Source organism: Xenopus laevis, chromosome 1S, assembly GCF_017654675.1.
Source record: "Xenopus laevis strain J_2021 chromosome 1S, Xenopus_laevis_v10.1, whole genome shotgun sequence".
In the NCBI taxonomy this organism is placed as follows: Eukaryota; Metazoa; Chordata; class Amphibia; order Anura; family Pipidae; genus Xenopus; species Xenopus laevis.
The window spans coordinates 57504016-57528299 of NC_054372.1; the positions used below are offsets into that span (position 1 = coordinate 57504016).

Below are 24284 nucleotides of genomic sequence, written 5' to 3' on the forward strand. Positions count from 1 at the left end.
CCAACTAGTGGCTCGCAAGCAACATGTTGCTCACCAACTACTTTGATGTTGCTCAGTGGCCTCAAAGCAGTTATTTTATTTTGAGGCAAGTTTTAATTGCTTAAATTTAGGTGTACTGCCATGTAGAGTCAACTGTAGGCTGTCAGTCCACATTGGGCCTTCCAAATAGCCAATCACAGGCCTTATTTGGCATTTAATGCTTGTGTTACTCCCCAACTCTTACATTTGAATATGGGTCATAGGTAGGGGACCCCTGTACTAGACTATAGAAAACCATTCCCTGTTAGTATATTTATATATCTCTGATAAAGTGTCTTCATTCATTGCATCTCATTGGGTTTTCCTGTGTTGTCCTTTGTTCTGTTTGTCCTGCCACAATAGCTAAACTTCTCTCATTGTTACTGAGATCTCTTCTGGTGACATACATAGAAATACTGAGATCTTGCTACAATCTTAGATGCATCAGTCTCATCTAGATGCACAACTAGGGCATTATCGGTAGAAGCAGGTTTGACTGTTTCTGCCATAGTTTGAAAGTTCTGGTGACCTTTTTAGCCTTAAATTTATTATTCTTAAATGTTTTGAGATGTGTTTATTTGTGAAATTCTGAAAAGTGTAGAGGTGGCATCTGTGAGAGCTCCAGCTTTGCCTATGTCCAACCCTCACTCTTTATCTGTGACATTAGTTTAGCCTTTTGGAATTGGCTGTATGTGGTCAGAGGAAATGTTTTCCGTGAGGTACGAAGAGCCTGTAGAATAATAGGATGGTCTGTCCTAAGGTAGCTCATATATTGTGCACTAAGATAGAAACTCCTATTTGCGCATCAATCCTAGAATAGAGGATTTATTGAAGCAATTTAATGTCTTATCCATCGTGTTTCATATTTGTAGCTGAAACTGTAACTGTTTAGTGGTTAAAAATATAACCGACACAACTTCATTCTCATCATCTTCATCATCATTCTTATCTTCAGAAGTTATTAGCTTTGAGTCTCAGTGGTGGGGTCCTTGTTTCTGTGTGGGTGGATCTACCTCCTACACTTTACATACTGTTTAGGCATATTAATTGGCTACAGATGAAATTCTAACATTTATTCATGAGAATAACTATATGGGGAATGTAATAAAACATACAAAGTTTACATAGGTCTTTTTTTCTCATAGTAACCAGTTATATGTTAGTTTTCAGGCTGCTTACCAGTAAATGCTCCCTGCTGATTGGTTGCTCCCTGCTGATTGGATTTCACACCCTTTATTTCATTATGTCCTTTGTAGTGATGTGCGGGTCAGGTTTTCCCCAACCTGCAGCCACCACCCACGCCAGCCCGAGCTTGACTTCCGGGTTCCTTTTATAGACCCGTGCCGCCCCACCCCTCTCATGATGTCACATTAGGGGGCTGGGCAGGCAGAGGTTTATAAAGAAGTCGGAAACCGGCTTTTGACAGTGGCAGGTAGGGAGAGCAGGAGAAGAGCTCAACCCGCACCCGCCCGCAAAGAAAAGTGTGAGGTCAGCCCAAACCTGCCCAACCTGCCGATAAATCGGAGAGTCCCGTGGGTATTGGGCCGGCCCGCACATCGCTACTCCTTAGACTGCAAGTCCCACTGGGACAGCTACTGATATGGATAAGGATCAGTCTCTCTAAAAATTCTGCTTAATATGTTTGCACTAGAGCAGGCATGTCCAAAGTCAGGCCCGGGGGCCAAATGCGGCCCATTTTCAAATTTACACCGGCCCTATGAAATTAATAATAATGTGGCCCACCAGCACAGTGCGATCAGGAATCCCGTAGCAGTAATATTAAGGCACATAAGTGAAATGATCTGCCACTTGGTCTATACTGCTGCCTGTGTGCTGAAGGTGTTAGTAATAGACACGTACTGGCACATAGTGACGTGCCGCTCTCACAAACTTCTTTAGGGCTGAAGGTGTCAATAGACGTACCAGTACAGTAAACTAAAGAAGTATGCGAGAGTGGCGCATCAATACGTGCCAGTTCTTGTCTATTACTAACACCTTCAGCACATAGGCAGCAGTACAGACCAAGTTGCAGATCATTTCACTAATGTGCCCAAATATTACTGCTACGGCTACGCGATTCCTTGTTTAAATTAGTTAAATGATGTTAATGGTTGAAAGAATGTCAGGCTGAATTGTTGGCCCCCACGCATTTACACCTCACCAAATCTGGCCCTCATTGCAAAAAGTTTGGACACCCCTGCACTAGAAGTATAGAATATCAATATTTAGTATCTTTTTGTGGCTTATTTATGAGCTATTTAACTATTTTTTTAAAAACACGTTCTCGGTTAGCTTCTGTGTGTTTGTTATTTAAGGCGATTACATCTGATGTCTCTCTGACATGGTATGTTTGTGAATGGCGTGGTTCCTACACTTCTAAATGGTTAGGGCACCCCTTGACCAGCACAATGTGCCCTTTATACAGTAAATGCTTTTATATATTTGTTGGCTGGGAGTGGAAGGATTAGATGGACCACTGCTATCCAATGGGCTCCTTGTCAGTGCTCCATTGGAGCAGAGCGTTGATGTTGATAGATAATGTGAGGTTGAAAGATACAATTGCTACATGGAAAATTCAGCAGGCCTCAGCATTCCCCCCCAAACAACTGAGAATAACTGAATTAACCCCAAAAGTGCTAGTATGTCAGAAAGTGAGATAGAGGAGTAATAAGTCCTGATGCTTTTTCTACCTTGGGAACTGTCCTGGTTGTCCTAGCTTTCAAGGATATATAAGAAATATGAATTACATGAAATACACACTGATGCTAAATTAAGAATATGTTTTTAATCACATAAATATATGGTGCAAAAATATTTATTCATAATACACACACAATAAGTATTTTATTCTGTAGATCCCTGCTTACCTTCGCAACTGCAAAATATTAAAATGTATTTTCCTGTGAACTTCTTCTTTAAGGGTATTGGAGATGGATACACAGGGAAGTAATCCTGCATATAAGGGGTTAAAGCTAATTTGTTTATTACCCGATTGATGTATTTGTGCCTGCATATGCAGTAGCTTGCTTTCCTGCTTTTCTGTTACTGTCAAGGCAATCAAACAGGTGAATCCTAGGGAAAGCAGAATCAATGTGTGTGTGTTTAACTGGCATCTGCAGCCTGTGCTTTCAGACAGTTTTATGCAAGCTGATGGGTGCTGCAAGCCAATCGCTACAGATAAGCACAGGAATATTCGGAGTGTTCTTCTGGCTCGTCTGCTCCTGCCGAAGAATGATTCTTGTTAGTGGCAGGTGAACCGGACAGCCCTGATTCAAATTAGAGCTGTAATAATGTAATTAAAGAGAAAGCAAAGGCAGAGGAGGGAAGGAAGCAAGTCATGTGTTCAGTGTGAGGCAGTCCTAGCAGCAGAAGCAGCAGCAAGTCATTAAGTCAGACTGCACCATTTTTATCCTTACTCTGCGTTGAGGTGCTTGATGAATTTAAAAGAGCTCAGCCACCCCCTCTGCTTTCACAGAGGTGGCTTCTTCCTGGCTTTAGTCAGAGGACACAGGCTGTGCTGAAGGGTCCCACATTAGGGCGAGGAGTTAAAGGGTGGATTGTCAGCTGGTCTGAAGCTTTGCCTTTATTTATTGGCAGTACAAATCTGGAAGGGTGGCAGCCTGATTTTAATGTTTTGCAAATGTCTTTTTTATATATTTTTGAATGACACTTGCTGTTGTGTTGTGTCTGCACTTTAAGGGCACTGCTGTGCTCTATTGAATTGTGGGTGCCTACCAAGACCTTCCATTTATCACTGCACTGAAGGATACACTGTCAAGTCCTGGCTGCAAATTCTGGTTGGAAGAAGAAGCACCCTTTATAGACATATATATACAGTATATTGGATTGGATTCTGTGCTAGGGAAATAGGATCTTAAACCTGGTGGTTGTCTCCTCAAAATGGCTCATGCTGCTGCTTCTATTAAAAAAGTGCGGGACCTGGAGCTGCCTTCCATTGATGAGAAGGAGAAAGAGAGGGAAAGGAAGAGGCGTAAGATCTCTAGGGAACGCAAGCGCAAGGTATGAAGATATCCCCTGTTATGTTCACCATGATCCCATATCAAATTAATCCTGCCTTTGCATATTCTTCTGCTACCTCAGTATCCCTACACATGTAAAGCAAGGGGTTGAATCATACCTTACAATTGTAAAAAAAAAAAAAAGCGAAATAAAAGATGATTATATTCACTGTACTTACAATTACATAATATGTAATGCAGTCACTGACAAGCTGTCATGCTGTTCTTCTATCTATTGCTCTTCCTTGCAGATAATTCACTGGGGCAAGAGAAGTCTGCATCTTTATAGAGACCCCACCTTGTGCTAGCTCAGTCATATCAGCTGGCCATATCATGCGACTGCAGAACAGCTGTGGCTATAGCACACTCAAGCTTTCTGTACTACATGCATTGCACAGGCTCTGCTTTATTCCTTTATTTACAGCCCTTTTTTTCTGAAGAAATACTGACCATAAATATCCTTCAGGCTTTTTGCTGCATTCTGCCAGGGCTTTCTGGTTGGAGTGCAGTGATGTGATTACCAGGAATGCAGAAAAATACAACATCTTTTAAACCAACATCATAATGTCTGTGTCTTGACCTTACACTCTGTTGGTACAGGACATGAAGATTGTGAAACATATGAAATTTGGTTACAGTGCCTTCCCTTAGACCGGAGTGATGTTAGGTTGTAAAGCAAAACATAAGATGTTAAGATTTGGGTTCAGCTGCCTGTGCATATATTTCTGATGCCAGAGAATCTTTGGGTATGAATGATGCACCAACATTCAGTTCTTTGAATCTTTGGGTATGAATGATGCATCAACATTCAGTTATTGATGGTGTCTTCTCTGCAACAGCAAACATAGCTAATCCTGCAACTTGATCATTTTGTTCTCTTTGCCATTTTCTGTATATCTGGCAGATGTCTAAATTGGCCCCTTTTAATTATATGAACAGTTTTATTTGATTCTATTGATAGAAATACGTTATAGTTATGTTGTCCCTTTGTGGTAAATTGAGTAAATTGCTAAGCGATGAATTACTAGCAGTGAATGTTTTGCATTTTGTATATTAATCTGCAATATAACAGCAAAATTCTTATCCAATAATCATCCTTTGTGAGGATTAAAATGTGGTTTTAGAATAGAATTAATAAATCCATATTTGTCCTAAATGTGTCACTGACTTTCTTATATGTGTCAGGTTAAGACATTCATAAACACAGATATTATTTCAGTTTGAATTATCCCAGGGAATATGCCTCTAAGTAAATTAAAGTGCAGGAACAGCAATATTGTGACCTGGAAAAATGTAAAAGCAAATACAACAACCAGCTACAATCCTAGGGCAGCGATAGAAAAATGGAAGTTCTAGAGTACTGGCCCATGATATTGCCATTTAAACAATTGCTTTTAATTGTTATAGATTTTTTTTCTCATCCAGAAACATTCTTCACTAATGTTGTTGTGACATACTAACCCCATAGAGTGACCAAAAAAGAAAAAGTGCTGGGTGTGAGTGTGGTTATTACATATACAGAGTCTTTTGGTTGCATTTATGGATTGAACATTAAGAAAAATGCTTTTGATATTGTTAAATTATGTATAGCATTTGTTCTGCACCACTGCCTGCTTGAAACGCTGGCCTAAACTGTCATGAGAAAGAAGGTGACATTTCACTATTTCATATAATGTTTTTTATACATTTGTGTAAACTCTAGTGCTTAATAATTGTTCAGCTGACTGGACTGGAACCCCACATACCCTTTAAATTGTATTTGCATTCATTCAAATCTCTTATGTATTATTATTTTTGAAGTACTAACTTATTCCACAGTGTTGTGCAATAGTATTATCTAAATTGATTTTAAAAGATTAGACAATATTATTTTTTATTGTAAAAACCAAGTTGTAGCATAACAGTAAAACCTTTTGGAATTAGTATCCCCAGGTTCAGTTCCAATGATTAACACACGTGATTGTGATCACTGCTGGGGAGTTATTAGTCTGATAGTGAAAAGGGATATGTGGAATAATATTTGCCTACTTTGTAACAATATTAGATGTTACAAAGATGTTCAATGACTATATAAAGCCATGAAGCTATCTTCCAAGTGATTTTATGTACTATATTGTTTAAATTATAAGTGAAAGGTACATTCATTATTATAATACACATATTATAATATGTGCGCCCAAGGTATAGAAATGAGTGAATATAATATCAGGATATTGTCAGCATTTCCCAATTCTTTTCACATTCATCCAAAACAGATCAGTATTGTACCCTAGGGTTTAGTACTGGACTCATTATACTGTATATATTTTATATGTTGATGTTACTTATATTAGACCTCCATTTGTTTGGTGTCACAATAACTAATTATCATGTGTGATTTCCTTTGAGAGTTGAATGCCATCATTTGTTTTTAGCTGACCCGTTTACTATATCTACATTGAGTTGGGTTATTTTCTTCTTTGTTGTTTTTTTTTAACCTCCATTTTCTTATAACAGTGTTTGCAGATGATATGTTACGTTTAGAATATAATAACAAACCACTGTATTATTCACTGTACATTTCACTCAGATTATTCTCAATACATATGTCTATAGTTCTGAGCATATTAATATAGATGTCCGGTTAATCTGTAGTATTGACAGTTAATGAGGTAGACAAGCCTGTGTGGCCCTTGCTGGAACTATGTCATCTGACTAACCAAAGCCACAAAATGTATTTGAAGAAAAATAAGAGGACTACCAATTGGTCATCTTGGAAATTAACATCTCAATTTTTTCTGTGCCAGAGATTGCTTCTCTTCAGGGCCCAATGAAATGTTGGATGGATAGATTCAACAATGTACCTCCTGAGTTGTGGCATCATCATTATTGTGATATAATCTGTCCCTTAGTTATACATGATGACAAATAAATGTCCTGCCACATGTACAAATTTTCACAGCACTAATCTACGGTATGAAGCTTGTTTATACCATCCCACTTTAAAGTAGTGAGAATGAGATGTGATAAACATAGCGTTAGGCATAAATGTGTCTAGTAAAAGCGGAACTCATTATAGAGAAAGCACTAGTGCTCATAAGCTTTGGGATATTACTTCACAGTTTTACTATGATTCCATGTTATTAATAGCATTCATTTTGGAGAACCCAGGAACGGGAGGATTTATGTTACCTTTTAAGTCTAATCAAGAATATATTTATGGTACTTATAAATAGTACTGGTTAGAAGTAGTTATAAATATATTATTATGAAGTAAATTAATAAACAATTTAATTTTAAACTTTAACCATTATGGCTTATTCTCCAAAACATGACATTTAACCTTGTAACTACATAGTAACTACATAGTGAACCAAGACTCATAATGGAATTTACACAATTGTCTAAAGGTAGCCTGTCATTTAAAAAATGAAGGTTACCATCTGTTTGAACATTTTCTGCATTATTAGTTGTTTGGTGGTCTCATACACAGACATTCTGTCAATAACACAATTGTATATTTAATACTTATGTCTCCATTTGGCTGGACATCTAATTTTCCTGGTGTTCCTCAGAAACTTTTCTACCATAGTAACCAGCTTAATGCTGTGGCCTTTCAAAATGTGAACTTGTTTGGATGTCTAAAATATGCAGTTGGTACAGAGATTTTGTATTTTATCCAGTAGACTGCAAAACTGAAGACACAGTAATACTATAGACATCATTTTAATCAATCTCCCCTTTAAATCTGCCTTTTTGTAAACAAATAAATCATTTGTATTGCTTTTCTAGCTTCTATAAATGGCTTACTGAGATTTTTTTCTTGTTATAACAAATCAAAAAGTAAATGAAAAATCTTGCATTTTAATAAATATTTTAATAATTGAACAAAACTATAAAGGTGTTGTCTGTTTTCTCAGAAAAAAAATGCTTGTAAAGAGTGGTGGTAGCTCTTCTATTCTAAACAAATAGTCAGGGATCTCATAGAGAAGAAGAAAAGACAAGAGGCCACTAAGGAACAAAATAGGAACAAAATAGTTACCTGAAGCAATGCAAATGATTGTTCGCTGCAAGAAGAGTGAGTCTGGAATGCTCTGATGCACAATGTTTCTTTAATGCCTTTAAGAAGGGTTTGGATGTCATTTTGGACAGGAATAAGGTCCATGGCTACAGAGTGATAGATGATAGATAGATAGATAGATAGATAAATAGATAGATAGATAGATAGAGATCCTGTGGGTTATATGGAAGGATTAAACTTGACAGGACAGTTGTTTTTTTTAGTAAAATATAATAACTTCATTGCCGATACCTCACCCATTAACTAATACATAAAATAAACTGAGCTAGAGCAGGATTGTAGAACAATCCAAGAAGTACTCTCACACCCTGGCCCTCCCGAAAGGTAGAGATCCCTGGTGCACAAGCAAAATGGAGGAAACTGCAACCTCACGATCCAATGGCGACAAGAAGTTCTTGTCGCCACTAGAGCAGGATTGTCCCAGATGCCAATATTCCTGCACTGACTTCATTCATATGGTGTGGGCATGTCCAAAGATAAAAAAGGTTTTGAGGGAAAGTAACCAGATACTGTACATACAAGACAAAATAGACTTAATACTCCCCTTAGATCCAGTAGTGATTGCACTTAAGGTTAAAGAAGTATCACCCTAATTATCATATTGTGTATGTTTGCTAAAATCAACAATTGCACTACATTGCAAATCGGCCAAGGGCTGACCCTGAGTTTATGGGAAGACATGGTTAACAAAGCCATAACCCTATAGAAACGTACATATGTCAGGAGAGGCTGCCCAAAAAAATTTGAGAAAATCTGGGGACAGTGGACAGAGTTGGATCCTTCCCCTGTTCTCTGAATTCCTTCCCAATCCAACATATGGAACTGGACTGGTCCCCATCTGTCGCTTCCCCCACGTACACAAAATTCCCCCTTGTTAAGACAAGACCTAGTTTATGAGTAAGTATTACCATCTGATACCAATGTTACACATTCTATAAATACACTGTTGTAAAATGCATTCTCATTATACTCAATACAAGTAGTGTAGAAATAGTGTAAAACCCTTATTATAATACTTGTTAAAATCTTGTGCCAAATGGCTAATCACAGGGTGCCGATGTCATAACACTGCGTTCAATAGAGTGAGTGATCAGCTCCCCTGCTTTAACCGTTTGGATTAGTTTCCCCAATAAAACTTAATTTCAGTAAAAAACACTCCATCCCAATGAGTCAGCAAGCTTGCTTCTTCAGGGGATGTGGCTAGAACTTTTGCGTCTCGAAATCTATAAATTGCTAATAGACTGCATGTCATCCAATGTGGACAGCATTACGTAGACTGGTATGGCACCTGTTATCCAGAATGCTCGGGACCTGGGGTTTTCCGGATGACGGATCTTTCCATTATTTAGATCTTCCTACCTTAAGTCTACTAGAAAATCATGTAAACATTAAATAAACCCAATAGGCTGGTTTTGCTTCCAGTAAGGATTAATTATATCAAGTACAAAGTATGCTTTTATTATTACAGAGAAAAAGGAAATCATTTTAAAAAATGTGGATCATTTAGATAAAATGGTGTCTATGGACGACAACCTTCTGTAATTTGGAACTTCTGTAATTCTGTCACCTGAAACGGCATTTCTTATAATATACAGCCTACATCTAAGAATCTAATTTACATTTCTGTATTATCTCCAACATTCTCTTCGCATGCGCGATCGGCAGCGCGCATGCGCAGACATTTGGTGCCATTCCTATATCGGAAGAGAGACCCTATATCGGAAGAGAGGTCCGGCAGGGGCCCATGAGGGTCGGGGCCCACCGGGTTTTTTCCCGGTTTCCCACCCGGCCAGTCCGACACTGTACAAATTTGTATACCATTCTCCCCAAACATTACAACTTTGTAATATTTGGTGAAAATTTTAAATTTTGAGGAGCATTGAAAGTATAGAAGAATCGAAGACACTTGCCGATACTTGGCACCTCGCACCCCCCCCCCCTTTCCCTCGCCTCGATCTCGACCTTACAAATTCCTGCTTCCGGCTTCCAGGTTGAATTTTTATAAATACGCTCCTGCTCGCCCTGCCCCTTTTGTGACATCATCATTGGGGCAACGCGGGTCTATCACATGAACCCAGAAGAAGGGCTCTGGTGGCGGGCACGAGTCTGGAAAAACCTGACCCGCACATCAATAACTTGTTCCTATTAGAATTCAGAGCTCATTTTACTATATTAAAGGCATCAGAATGATATGGAGAAGTGGTAAAGTGTAAAAATGCTGTTGGGATTATGTGATTATGATTACATGTTGTTGTGCAACTCCAGATCCTAGTGGCTTTATATGAAGGAGAGGAGGGAGGACTGGCTGCATGTATGTGTGATTACCTGTTGTTATGCAGTGACTGCTGTGAGACACGGAGAAGAACAGGCTCAGTGGAATCATGTACAGTTGCTAGGATACCATGTTAGTTATTGTGGGGGCTCACCACTGCTGTAGTTCAAAAAAAGACTAACAAAAGAAGAAAAGTGGATTGTACTTCAATTAACATGCTAAGTGTGAAGTGGACTGAGCATGTACTTATGTCTTTCTTTTTATCTATGGAGCAATTGTAATAGTGTTCTATATTTAAATTCCACTTTTCTCGTGTGCGTATTGATTTTAAATACAGACGGAAAAAAGATTAACAACTTTGAAGCCTGTATCCATTCACTAAGTTTTGTGTTCCATGTTCCACCGGTACAGCAGTAAAGGGCTCTTTCTTTCCTATGTTAGTCAGCAGTATTCTCTGTATAACCCCTTCCAACATTCACTGGCACAACAGTAAGGGAACATTTCCTTTTCACATTGGAGATGAGCCCACCAACATCTTTTGGCTTCAGTATTAATTTAAGTTGGTTCCTAATCCCTAAGGCACATGGACAAGAAACACATTTGCAAAATCAATGTCTGAGATCAGTAAGCCATGTAATTAGAATTAAAGGCAGCAGCATTGGTTTTTTTTTCATATTGATGCAAAATGCCGAAAACTTCCCACACCAGTCAGTTGAACTGAAGAAGCTGCTCGGATGAGTAGTGAAACGTCTTCATTGATTACTCAGCAAGTCCAGTTGTTTTTAGATTGACCTATACTAGATATACACTCTATCATTCTTTACTTAAAGGGATGTTTCACCTTTAAGTTAACTTTTAGTATGTTACAGAATGGGCGGTTCTAAGGAACTTTTCAATTGAAAAGTCTGGGTGCAGAGCCAATAAATTATCTGTAACAACTACAAGAAGGTCCGCACTCTCAGGACTTATAAAAAGTAAAGAAATTCATTGTATGGGACTAACTAAGTAGAGTGAATTTGTGGTTACAATATGTCTTGTTTTTAAACATGTTTTATGGGATATACTGATTAGTTTTTTAGGTGTGTTTCAGTGGAGATTTTCGTTAATGCAAGCATTTAAATAGTACCATTATTGCAGTTGTATATATATATTTCTATGGGATTTGTAAAGGTATATTTATCAAATACGCCTTTTAAAATCCCATAGAAATTAATGGAGAGGGGCGGTATTTCACTCTGCAGATAGTGGAGATCTCTAACTTCACTCTTTGATAAATCTACCCCTAGAACACATGGCAGATGAGAATCTAGGAAGCAGATTTATCAAAGGTCAAATGTTAAGTGTTTTTTTTTTAATTCGAATGAACTCGAATGACCTCGAAAATTGATTAGTATCTTATTTTAGAAAAAACTTGAATATCCAAAACGCTAACAAATATTATCAACCCAAAAACTGGAATCCAATTCAAATTGAATTCGACTAAACTCGAATCGAGTTTTTTTTCTCCGAAAAAAACCTCAAATGTCAGGAAGGCTATTAACATCTTTAAATGGGTCACTGGACCTCTCCCATTGACTTCTACATGACCTTGGCAGGTTTTAGGTGGCGAACAATCAAATTCAATTTGTTCCCAGGGTCCAGGTTTGATAAATCTAGACTCAAATTTGAGTTTGGATTATTCCCAACTCGAATTTGTGAGTTTTGAACAAATATCCAACTTGAAAATTTTAAAAATATGAAATTTGATTTTTTTAATTACATACAGCATTGTAACTTTTATGAAAGATGCTTACACACATTACATACATATATTACATGTGTGTGTATATTTATATATACTGTGCATATATATTTATATATATTGGACACTGATATGTGTATCTAAATAAAATTTGGAGAATTTTCACAAAGGGAAGTGCTGGTCCTGGGATCATTCATTCCTAAACTGAACTCTATATATATATATATATATATATATATATATATATGTATAATTGTAAGTGTTGCAAAAAAAAAGTGAGATTTCAAGCTTAATTAGTATATTTCCCCCCATAATGCAATGTTTTTCCCCATTATTCCAGCAAGTTTACACTCACAGGGGACATTGCAATTGTGGCCAATTCATAAAAATGTGTAGTTGTGCTCACACTTCTCCATAATATGGGACACATCACCAAATGTTTTCCAAGTCTGGTTGTTGTCATTTCTGGTGTCCTCCTTTAGATGTGAATGCTCTGCTCCTATTGACACAGGGTGCTCAGGGAACCCTGGAGCTATAATCAGGTATGGAGGTGGCAGTAGCTCCAAGTTTCCTCTGTGCTCAATTCTGAATCAGAGGCAGGAAGGGCTGAGCACCAGTGGCGTAACTACCAGGGGAGTAGGGGGTGCAATTGGACCAGGGCCCGCATTCCCGCAGGGCCCCCTGGCAAATCGCACCCCACTGTAGCCGCAAAGAAAATCGACGTGAAGGGGGGTAGGGGGGGCCCCAGATGCATGGCCCGCACCAGGGCCCTCCCCCACCTAGTTACGTTACTGCTGAGCACAACTATACAAGTGCAAAGAGTGCATTTAATGCAAGTACCTTTAATGAATTTAGTTTTACATACAACTGACTGAAGAAATTATGGTTGTAAATGATCCTTATAAAGTTCAAAAACATTCCAGCACTCTGCTGCATCCCAGATTAAGGTGCATGATGTCAGACCATACTTCCCAACATTAATAGAAAGAGGGACAAAAAGATCATGTTTGACCACGCCAATTTTTGTGGCCACACACCCTAATTACCATGTTTATTTTACAACATTCGGCAGGTAATGAAAGTTTGAACACATTTCTGTGGTGCTTATGTGTTATTACAGTTTTGCTAATGAAGGCGAATTGCCCTTTAAGCTGCAAGTCAGTTTCCCCAAGAGACCTGCTTATCTTAAATTGTTAAAAGTATATATTCTGGGCTCTCTGCCAAAAGCCAATTAAGTTGGAAACTTGTATCTTTTTCTGGCTGTTCAGTGCAGGAGATCAAAGAGAAAGTCAGGACATTTTAGTAAAAAACCCGGGCTGAGCTGTCTAAATTGGGACTGTCCCGCTCAAAACGGGACAGTTGGGAGTTATGTGTCAGACTTCTGCCACAGGTACCATCACATAAAAACATGAAGGGATAAATGCTTATAATGAAAACAGTATCTTATGATTAATCACTTGAAATTTGCCTTTTTTTTCCTACAAGATCAGTAACTCTGTAGCTTTTATACCTGTGTAAGTGGCCCTTTAATGAGAAAATGGCTTTGCTCCGTTGGTTCATTCTGTGTGCAAGGAGAGGAATGCTGTTGTGTAGTGCAGAATTCCTTGGCTTTTCTCTGTAGCTGGGCATTGCTCTGCTCACTTTCTCCACATCAAGCAAAGGTTATTGTCTGAGTTTCTGGCTATAATAGCACTTTGTATTACATGATATTAAACAATGCTTTCATACACTGCTATAGATTGTCCTGAATTTAAACTCAGTCATTGCTGGCACCAGTTTGGTTATTTAAAAGGAACATGATACATAAGAGCCATTAACTACATAAGCGAGGACTAAAGAGAGAAGTAAAAAAAAGAAATGAAAACATGGCACACAACAAGTAATTCAATAAGACTCACATGCACAGCAATGGCATTTCACACTGCAGGACCTTCCCTCTATGTGCTGCGTACACTGGCTCTGTATTGCAAAGCATTCCCCTCCCTGCTCCATTTACATGCATAACTGGCCTAGTAGGTGTAAAAATAGACAGGCCGTGCCTGAATTGGAAGTGGTCACTGACTGATGCCTGCAGTTGCTGGAATGAATTCTGAGAGAGAAAAGGGAGAGGAATTCCACCCAGCAAAGAGATAGAGCTGATACCCCACGGAGCAGAGAAGGCTGCAGGCACTGTCTGTGTGGATTAGTGGCTCCAACTGAGACAGAGAAGACCACACAGATTTGGCTTGGATAGTTATGGGCAATGCACCACTTTGCCAGGCATGCAATACAGAAAAAATAGATGCCCAAGGCAATATCCCTGACCCTGGCAAAATGCCTGACTTCTATGTCTTCATCTGTGACGGAAGTAAAGAGCAGGAGGTGGTGGTAAGTTCAGTACTATGCAGGTGGAACAGGAGTGGGGATCAGAGTTGCATCCATTTGCAGGATTGATGCACAGTGATATTTACATCAAGCAGCAATGGCAGTTACAACAGGGCATGAAGTGAGAAATACATATAAGTCATCAGTTATATTTCAGTGTCCATCCTGCCTCACAGACACAGAAAAAAATTGCATGCTTCTGTATAATTTTATTTTTTCCACAAAGGTATCAGAACTAGTGCAGTCCCAACTCCCTTACATTCACTTAACAATGGAAGGCTGTCCTAATCTCCATGAAGAGGTATTACATCTGCTTCTCATCTGCATCCCCGCACATACATGGGGGTATATTTATCAAAAAGTGAAGTTAAAGAACACCATAGTCCACTAGAGTGAAATACTGCTGCTCTCCATTCATTTCTGTGGGATTTTTAAAGGCGTATTTATCAAAGGGTAAACTTTCACTCTTTGATAAATACACCTTTAAAAATCCCATGGAAATGAATTGAGGGAAGTGGTATTTCACTCTAGCGGACTGTGGTTATCTCTAACTTCACTCTTTGATAGATATACCCCATATATGTGGAAGTATCTGTTACAAGGAAAGAAAAAGTGATTATTGCAATGTAAATTAGTTTTCCAACAGAAATGTCTACTTAAATAACAAAAGAGACTATAATAAATCTACAGAGAGATGAAGTGACAGAGGTATAGAACCGTTGTTATACAAAGGGCTTGCACACTGAAGAAACAGACAAGGTGGTATTGCAAAAGATATATATTTACAAAATTATAAAAAATTACAGAAAAAAGGTGTGTTTGGTCATTTATATGAAATAAGACAAAACTGTCAGCAAAATGCACAATTTTAAGCATACATACCACTCAAGTTTAGTCACAAGCAGATAAAGGATAAAGGAAGCACATACCTTTGCCATAGAATGATAATTACCCCGACTTTCGACTAAAAGCTTTTTTCAATGGGAATTCCCATTTTATGATTTTGTAAATGTATATATTTTGCAATACCACCATGTCTGTTTCTTCGGTGTGCAAGCCCTTTGTATTAGATTTAGTCCATTGTTTTGCCTTGTTTTGGGCAGCCCCGACGTGTCGATTGATATCCAAGTCTTCTGCTGATACTGGTTGGCTCATCTGCCGCCATACACACATCAAATATCGTATAAAAGCCATCTTTCGACTTTCATTGTCTAAGATTGCTAGAATTAGACTAGAATCTCCTTGTTGGAGTTATTGGAAAATCAATAACAGCTCCAATTTCAGTGTGTATTACTACAGGGGATTATTAACAAATGGGTTCACAGCGTCTTTCTCCTGGTGAATATAAGTATACAGGTATGGGATCCGTTATCCCGAAACCTGTTATCCAGAAAGCACTAATCTCTGGAAAAACCATCTCCCATAGACACCATTTTATCTAAAATAACCACATTTTTACAAATGATTTTCATTTTCGCTGTAATAATAAAACAGTGCCTTTTACTTGATCCTAACTTAGATATAATTAATTCTTATTGGAAGACAAACCAGTCTATTGGGTTTATTTAATGTTTACATGATTTTCTAGTAGACTTAAGGTATGACGATCCAAATTACGGAAAAATACGCTATCCGGAAAACCCCAGGTCCCGAGCCCCATACCTTTATATCATGATAATAGATGCTGTCTTTATCTATTACTTGCAGAAGTTTCAAATTTCTTGGTTAATCACACAGTTACCATCTGATGGATAGTTTTGGATGCTTATGTTTGAATCAAGTTATGATCATTTCATATTTATAACATTCACTCTTCTGTAATTGCCTATTCTTTTAATTAAACAAAGTTAAAATGTCATTTCCAATGGAAGACTTCACCCATGTCCAGTATTCCAATAATAGCTAACCAATCATTACTCTAATTGCAGTAAATCAATAAGTGCTTGTGTTTATTGGTTGCTATGGCTTTCTGAGTTGCCTATGTTATTACATAGCTTTTTACAGCATATAGCATCTGTGCTGGTGAATGGAGAGCTGAGAAAAACAGACTTCATGGACAAACAAAAACTTAATTTTAGACGTTAAAAAAGCTGCAATTTATTTTGACTGGTGGCATAGAAAATTGGAATGCAGAAAACTGGGTCTCAAAAACCAACTTTTGTTTTATATACAGCAATGGCGGAAATTGAAAAAAGGCTATGGGGCCGATTCACTAACTTCGAGTGAAGGATTCGAAGGTAAAAAACTTCGAAGTTTTTTTTGGGCTACTTCGACCATCGAATGGGCTACTTCGACCTTCGACTACGACTTCGAATCGAAGGATTCGAAGTAAAAATCGTTCGACTATTCGACCATTCGATAGTCGAAGTACTGTCTCTTTAAAAAAAACTTCGACCCCCTAGTTCGCCATCTAAAAGCTACCAAAGTCAATTTTAGCCTATGGGGAAGGTCCCCATAGGCTTGGCTAACTTTTTTTGATCGAAGGATATTCCTTCGATCGTTGGATTAAAATCCTTCGAATCGTTCGATTCGAAGGATTTAATCGTTCGATCGAAGGAATTATCCTTCGATCGTTCGATCGAACTATCTGCGCTAAATCCTTCGACTTCGATATTCGAAGTTGAAGGATTTTAATTCCTAGTCGAATATCGAGGGTTAATTAACCCTCGATATTCGACCCATAGTGAATCAGCCCCTTTTTGTCACAGGTTACATAGTGGATAACAGATAGCACCATTATGTTCTACAGAGTTTATCTGCTGTGTAACCTGAGCCTTTTCTCCTTTGAATGGCTGCCCCCATTTCTACACAGCAGCTTATTTCTATAAACAATAGTAGTGTTTCTGAAGAAAACACAGCAGTTTTCCCATTATATTTTTATTACTTTAAAGCACTTTAATTTGTTGATGTCACTGTTCCTTTAAAATAGTCTTGCAGTGAATCATTGTTTTTTTTCTTGAGCTGTGTAACTGTAGGTACTGATATTCTTGTCTCTCCTTGATGTGGCCATTTGTAATTGTTGCCTTAACACACATTGTGCCAGGTCCAGCTCTATGGTCAGTCATGCACCTGACCCTGCAAGGAGGATTTTGAATTTGTTGGCACTATATAAAAAAGGATAATAATAATACTATAAATACTGGATGCTCCAATAGCAGGATAATCCCACAGTAAGTTCACTTCTTCCCCTTTCTGCATGCTGCAGGTTTAACCTTGGGTTCACTATAATGTCCTGCATATGTGAAGGCTGGCTGTAGTTGCAGTGATTTCTCCCAGACTCCCAGGATTCAGAAGCACATACAGGTCATATATCACCGTGTATACCTGGATTACTCTTAAAACCCCCCCCATAGCTAATAGTTCTGCATATTCAATTAAATAATTCAACTGTGTTGGGGAAGGGGACAAGTTTGCCTTTTTCCAGAAGCAACTGGCATGTGTAGGTCTGTGCTTGCTTGTGCTAGTTACATTCCAGTAGGCGTAGCATAGCTGAGACTCTCTCGTCTTTCTCTAGTGTGACAGTATTTTCCGCCTACAGATTATTTGAAATTGTGCCCTTCTTGACTATTCAATTTTTTTCTCTTATTAAAGATGAACATGTTCCATTTTAATATTTAATATAGGTTTTGTGAAGGGAAATCTCTGAACAAAACATCTTTTATATGAATCCAAGCAGATTTTTTTTTATGGTTTGTTTTCTTTAAAGGAGAAGGAAAGGCTTAAATTAAGTAAGCTTTATCAGAAACGGTGTATATAAATGCACTAGTGATCCCTCAAAGTAATGCTGCTCTGAGTCTTCTGTCAAAAGAAACACAACATTTCTTTCCTTCTATTGTGTACATATGGGTTTCTGTATCAGACTTCCTCTTTCAGCTTAAACCTCCAGGGCTAGGGCTTGCGCATGCTCAGTTTGCTCCTCTCCCCCTCCATTTTCCCCCTCCCTCCTCCCCTGACTACTGTAATCTGAGCCCAGAGCTAGAGTCCTGCGCGGGTCCATTTTTTGGACCCGCAACCTGCATTTTAACCCGCTTGGACCTGCTACGTGACCTGACCCGCAAGTACCTTATCCGCAACCCACTTTACATCAAGAATCAGGAAGTGCTGTCATTGTAAGCCGGAAGTGACATCATCGGACGTAGGCTTGGTCAGACATAAAAGAGTAAAACAGGAAATGCTGTCATTGTTAACTGGAAGTGACATCATCGAAAATAGGAGTCATCAGAAAAAAAATTATTGAGATACACCCCGGACCTGCTGAACCGTCGACCCGTGTCTATACCGGCACCCCGGAACTTCTACCCACAACCCGCAGGGTACTGCAGGTCTTTGCGGGTAACCCGCGGGTAGCCGACCCACTGCAGGACTCTACCCAGAGCTATGAGTGAGCAGGGAGAGACTCAGGCAGTAAGTGATGTCACATATTTATTCTGCAGAATAAATATAGTCGTATAGCTTGTACTATTGTGGCTAAACTATTCGCAATAAACTGCTTCGGTAGCTTTCCTTCTCCTTATATTTACATAGTCACTCCTGTATATTGTTCCTTCTAGTGGGACAAATTTAATACAATGCCCCTTCATACACAGGGCACATGTGATGCACAGAAAGGATAATAGTAATCAAAATTCTTTTTGTCTTGTTTACTCAAAATGATGGTATTACAGATCAATGTATGCTTTTGTATTTCACCATGACAAGAGAAATCAGTTTCTATAATTTTACATTTTTGCCTTGGGTACTTTGAGCTTAAGCTTTAATTATATAAATGAATTACAGGGATGGGATACAATTTCCAGAAACCCGTTATCCAGAATGCTCCGAATTATGGAAAGGCTGTCTCCCATAGATTGCATTTTATCAAAATAATCCACATTTTTTAAATTGATTTCTTTTTTCTCTGTAATAATAAAACAGTACCTTGTACTTGATCCAAACTAAGATATAATTAATCCTTATTGGAAGCAGAATCAGCCTACTGTGTTTATTTAATGTTTACATGATGTTCTAGTAGACTTATGGTATGAAGATCCAAATTATGGAAAAATCAATTTTCTGGAAAGCCCCAGGTCCCGAGCATTCTGGATAACAGGTCCCATACCTGTACTATGATTTGTTGTTTTTAGATGTATTGTGTGTACTGTGCTAAACATAGGAAATAAAATGAAAGGGGTAATAAATAGCAAATCCATTGTTTTCACTTTGATAATGCCCCATGCCTCATATGTAATGGCATGTGGTATCATTAAGCCTGGAGACTGTGGTGCAATTGCAGTTACAGTTGGACCACGTTAGTGGGCCCAGCTAGTTAACCCACATGTGATATGTGAAATCCTAATAAAGTCCAAGGGGCAAATTTACTAAAGGACGAAGTGGCTGTCGCTAGCGAAAGGGGGCATGTCTCTGTACATGGGACTTATATAGAACTTACTGTATAGCATTCAGTTCAATATGACTAAAGAAGCAATAACTAAGGGTAAGCACAGGTCATAGATTGAAAACAATGCAACAAACTCTTCAGACAGCAGTCTATATAGAAATATGGGTATACGATTAGTATGGATGAATGAGAAAGGAAAATATTCATGTCAATATGTTAAAAAACGAAGGAAAGATGTGCTGTAATGTGGGTTGTCATTTATATCCTTACTCAATCAGTGAAATGTTTAACTTAAACTTAATTCTGAATCTAAGTACTTGTCAGTCACAATGGCAGTTGAAGTGCATGAGAAAATTAGAAGTTGACTAAAACAATCGTAGATTCAATTTTCAATGTTCCATTACTCTGCAACAGCAGTAAAGTGAAACCAGCGCAGTTTTGAATTGGTTAAATTGCTGTTCTTTGTGTGCTGCAGATAGTGTGGGGGCGCTGCAGTGCCTGGGATTAATACAGCCCCTGCTGAGCTGTGTGTTATTGTACATGATCAGACAGGCTGGTGACACATCAATGCCTATTACTTTTATTTTTCTTATCTGCAGAGGTGAAGCTTCCCACTTTACTCTGATGTTTTCCACTAAACATGAAGGATCTTGTCATTTTGAAAAAGTTTACAGATTGTATACAGTATTACCGAGTATACATGGCCCTGTCTGTTCTTCACCAGTCATTGGATTCTAGCTCAGTAAAAGGAATCGGTAGTATGAAATCCTTTATATCCGCAGTACTTTAGCCTGATAATACTGTAGTTTACATAAGAAGGAATAAAACATACAACATGATCATAGTAGGGATGCACCAAAAGCAGTATTCGGATTTGGCCGAATCCTTCTGTCAGCCGAACCGAATCCTAATTTGCATATGCAAATTAGGGTCATGTAGGGAAATCACGTGACTTTTTGTTACAAAACAAGGAAGTAAAAAATGTTTCCCCTTCCCAACCATAATTTGCATATGCAAATTAGGAATCTGATTTGGTTCGGTATTCGGCCAAATCTTTTGCGAAGTAATCTGGGGTTCGGCTGAATCCAAAATAGTGGATTCTGTGCATCCCTAGAACATAGTAACTGCTTGTCCAGTGCCGTAACTATAGAAGCAGCCGGGAGAACTGGGAGGAGCAGGTGCTCCACAAGGGGTGTTGGATTTTGAGCAGCTGGGGGCCAAAAAAAATTGCAGGGTCCATATCCCCAAAGTTGCACCACTATGTTTTCCTTTTCTTGTTTTACCAATCTTATTTTTAATGATTTTGATACACACACTTTGACAAAGGCTGGGATACAGCCGAAATGTTAGTGTATTTTTAAAAAAGCAACTATATATCTATAAGACCTGCGAGTGCGGCTTCTACTTGGGAGGATTGTACACATTATCGATGACATGCACCCAGACAACTAAAGACCTTTAAACGTGAGTGCTGAGAATTTTGGGATTTATTGCCCTTTTACATCTCTTGTCTTGAACCACCATTTTGTGATGGTCTGTGTGCTGCCTCAGAGATCACCTGACCAGAAATACTACAACTCTAACTGTAACAGTAAGAAGTGTGGAACTCTGACTGTTAATTGGCTCATGTGACCTAACATGTATGCTTTGTTTGTGTGCACAGTGAATCATACAATCCCAGGGGGCGGCACTTCTTTTTTAAAAGGGCAATTTTCTATTTATGATTGCCCATTGGCACATACTATTTAAAAAGTATATTATTATGACAATGGTTTATTTACATGAAGCAGGGTTTTACATATGAGTTGTTCTATGTAATATATTTTTGACCTGCATTGTTCTGGGGGTATAGTTTTCCTTTAAAGATGTGCAGTCTTGTACTCTTTGCAAAAATGCAAATGGAGACAATTTGTCTCACTACAGATTTAGATCCTGTCACATCTTGTCAGCGCTGATATGGAAAGCAGGTCATTTGGGTAAAATGAGAATTAATATTTCATGTATACATAATAATAATATCAGATGGATTCTTTGCTAAAAACAGTATTTGTTCACAGGCAAAAGCACCACCTGAAAAAAAAAAAAAGATGGCATGAAGTATAATGTAAATCACGCAGATGTAGAGGCAGATACAGCAGAATATTCTCAGGTCACCATCCCCCAATCCATCTGAAACATTGGGTTTATTTTTGCACGTGTATATTGAAATTGTGCCTTAGTTACAGTGGTTAAAGCTGGCCATAGATGTTGAGATTTTTAAAAGATCAGATCCTGATCGTGAAACCACGATCTTCTCGTATCGTATGATCGTATGAATTTAATCAACTAAAAAGACCAATTTGCCAGGAAAACAAATGGGAGCTGCCTGCTTGGCCCTGAAAACATAGATAGATTGCACTGGGACCGACAAAGATTTTTTGACCTGGCCGATCAATTTCCCGACAGATGTCGGCCGAAAAATCGTAAGATGTATGATCATTCAAATCCCAATAATCGCATGATAATTTCGAAGGATTGGTCGGACTTCCCTAAAATCGGTCGTTCGGCAAGAAGAATCGTCGCGTCTATGGGGAGCTTTAGTTTTAGTATGCTGGGCAGCCCCTGCAAAAAAATGTTCGGGAGGGGGCGGCATACTCCCTCAGGCCAACTTTCCCTTCCTGCCTGCTCAGGGCAAAGGAGTAAGTGGATGGTGAATTTTACCTTGACCATAGAGGCCAAGATATAATCATACAAATCGAGTTTCATGTGATTTTTGGATCATGTGTGGATCGTCCTGACACTTTTGGTACCATGGCAATCGTTAAGTGAATGTTCTTACGCTCTGCCTGTGTTTTCCAGTGTAGAGTGCATCAATCCTCATTCAGGGCATCGTCCCCTTAGGCAAATCTTTAAACAATTGGTTCAAGGAGAGCACTTCAAAGCAAAATGCTGTGAAAAAGTATTTATTCACTGACTACCATACACGACATGTTTTGGGCCATTCGTGCCCTTTCTCAAGCGTGAAAATCCATCGTTTAGTCAATCAGATTTCTGTCGGCTAACGATAATGTCTCTGCATGTATTGCCTATCTGACTATATCAGTGGGAGCTTGTCACTAGAATTTGTCAGACATTACTTTCGTACGATTACTGTATTGGGCAGAATATTGCCTGATTTGTTCTTTTACTACTTTGTTTGATCTGAATGTTTAGTGGTAGGTCGGGAGATTGCACCACACAATCTTTTGTCCAATATTAAGGCTATTTCTGCATGTCTATGGCCAACTTTAGTCAGGGCCTTTCCTACAGCTGGGTCCCAACTCCTATCTTATAGTATCTTACTTTTGCTCTTAGCTGAACTTGTTCCCAGGGACCTGAAACTCTCCTTGATTGTTTGACATATTTATGCCACAAGTAATGAAGTGGGTGGGGGGGGGATGAGATAAATGTGGTAATGCAAACATTTATTCCTTTGCATGAACAATGTTTATTTTGCATGAATTTATTGTAGCTTTTGCAGTCCTGGAAACCGTTTAGCGACCAAATACGCCATTGAAAGAAAGACTAAGGGGAAAATGTAATAAAAGGCACTACGTTTGCCCAGGAACTGTAACTCATAGCAACCAATCAGCAGGTAGCATTCCCTGGTCACCTGTTTAAAAGCAAACATCTTATTGGTTGCTATGGGTTACTGCTCCTGGGCAAACTTAGTGCCTTTTATTACATATGGGGGTATAAGTGTTAGAGTTTGCACCAGTATGCCATCTATGTAATAAAACTTCTTACAGAAAACAATATTTCTACATCTTCAAGCATGCCTTAAATGGGTTGTTCACCTTCCAACACCTTTTTTTAAAATTCAGTTGGTTTCAGATAGTTCATCAGAAATAAAGACTTTTTCCAATTATTTTCTATTTTCTGTGCGTGCCCGTTTTTCTAATATTAAAGTGTAAAGTTTTATTTTTCACCTTCTAAAGCAGCTCTGGGGGGGGGGGTCAACGACCCTGTAAACTTTTCTAAATTTATATATTTAGTAGATACATTTCTTATCTTTGGCCCTGCTGAGCAGAAACCCTGGGTTTCACTAAAGGCAGCTGTTAGAATTGATACAATAGTTGCTAATATTCTAAAGTTGCTGGTGAAATGTATCAACTAAATGTTGAAAAACTGTAACAGTTTAGAGTCTTTACCTGAATTACTCTGCTGCTAAACTCAAACACCAGAGACAGGCAAGACAGTAGAACCCCCATTTTAAAGTTAGGGGGAACAGAAAAATGATGTAAAATCCAGTAAAATGTAAAATCAGGTAAATGTATTATGCATAATATATAGGTTGGATCACAAAACAACAATCTAAAATTAGGGAAAACAAAATCAGGGGGTGTAAAATATATATAATATCTATATATATATATATATATATATCTATATATATCTATATATATATATATATA

The 24284-nt window shown here is 38.4% G+C and overlaps 1 protein-coding gene across 46 annotated transcripts in view; it reads left to right on the forward strand.

The window, feature by feature from the left end:
• Positions 1-24284, forward strand: part of LOC108706710 (ankyrin-2) — a 270308-nt gene that overhangs the window by 132318 nt on the left and 113706 nt on the right. For 21 of the 46 annotated variants that reach the window (XM_041579611.1, XM_041579612.1, XM_041579619.1 and 18 more), the window contains exon 1: positions 3433-4038. The exons of 13 other annotated variants lie outside the window; for them this stretch is intronic. In XM_041579611.1, the coding sequence (XP_041435545.1) occupies positions 3919-4038 (120 nt within the window). In that variant the 5' untranslated portion in view covers positions 3433-3918. Of the gene's footprint in view, positions 1-3429; positions 4039-24284 lie in introns of those variants that run through there. 12 more of the 46 variants (XM_041579598.1, XM_041579599.1, XM_041579606.1 and 9 more) reach the window with 2 other exon arrangements.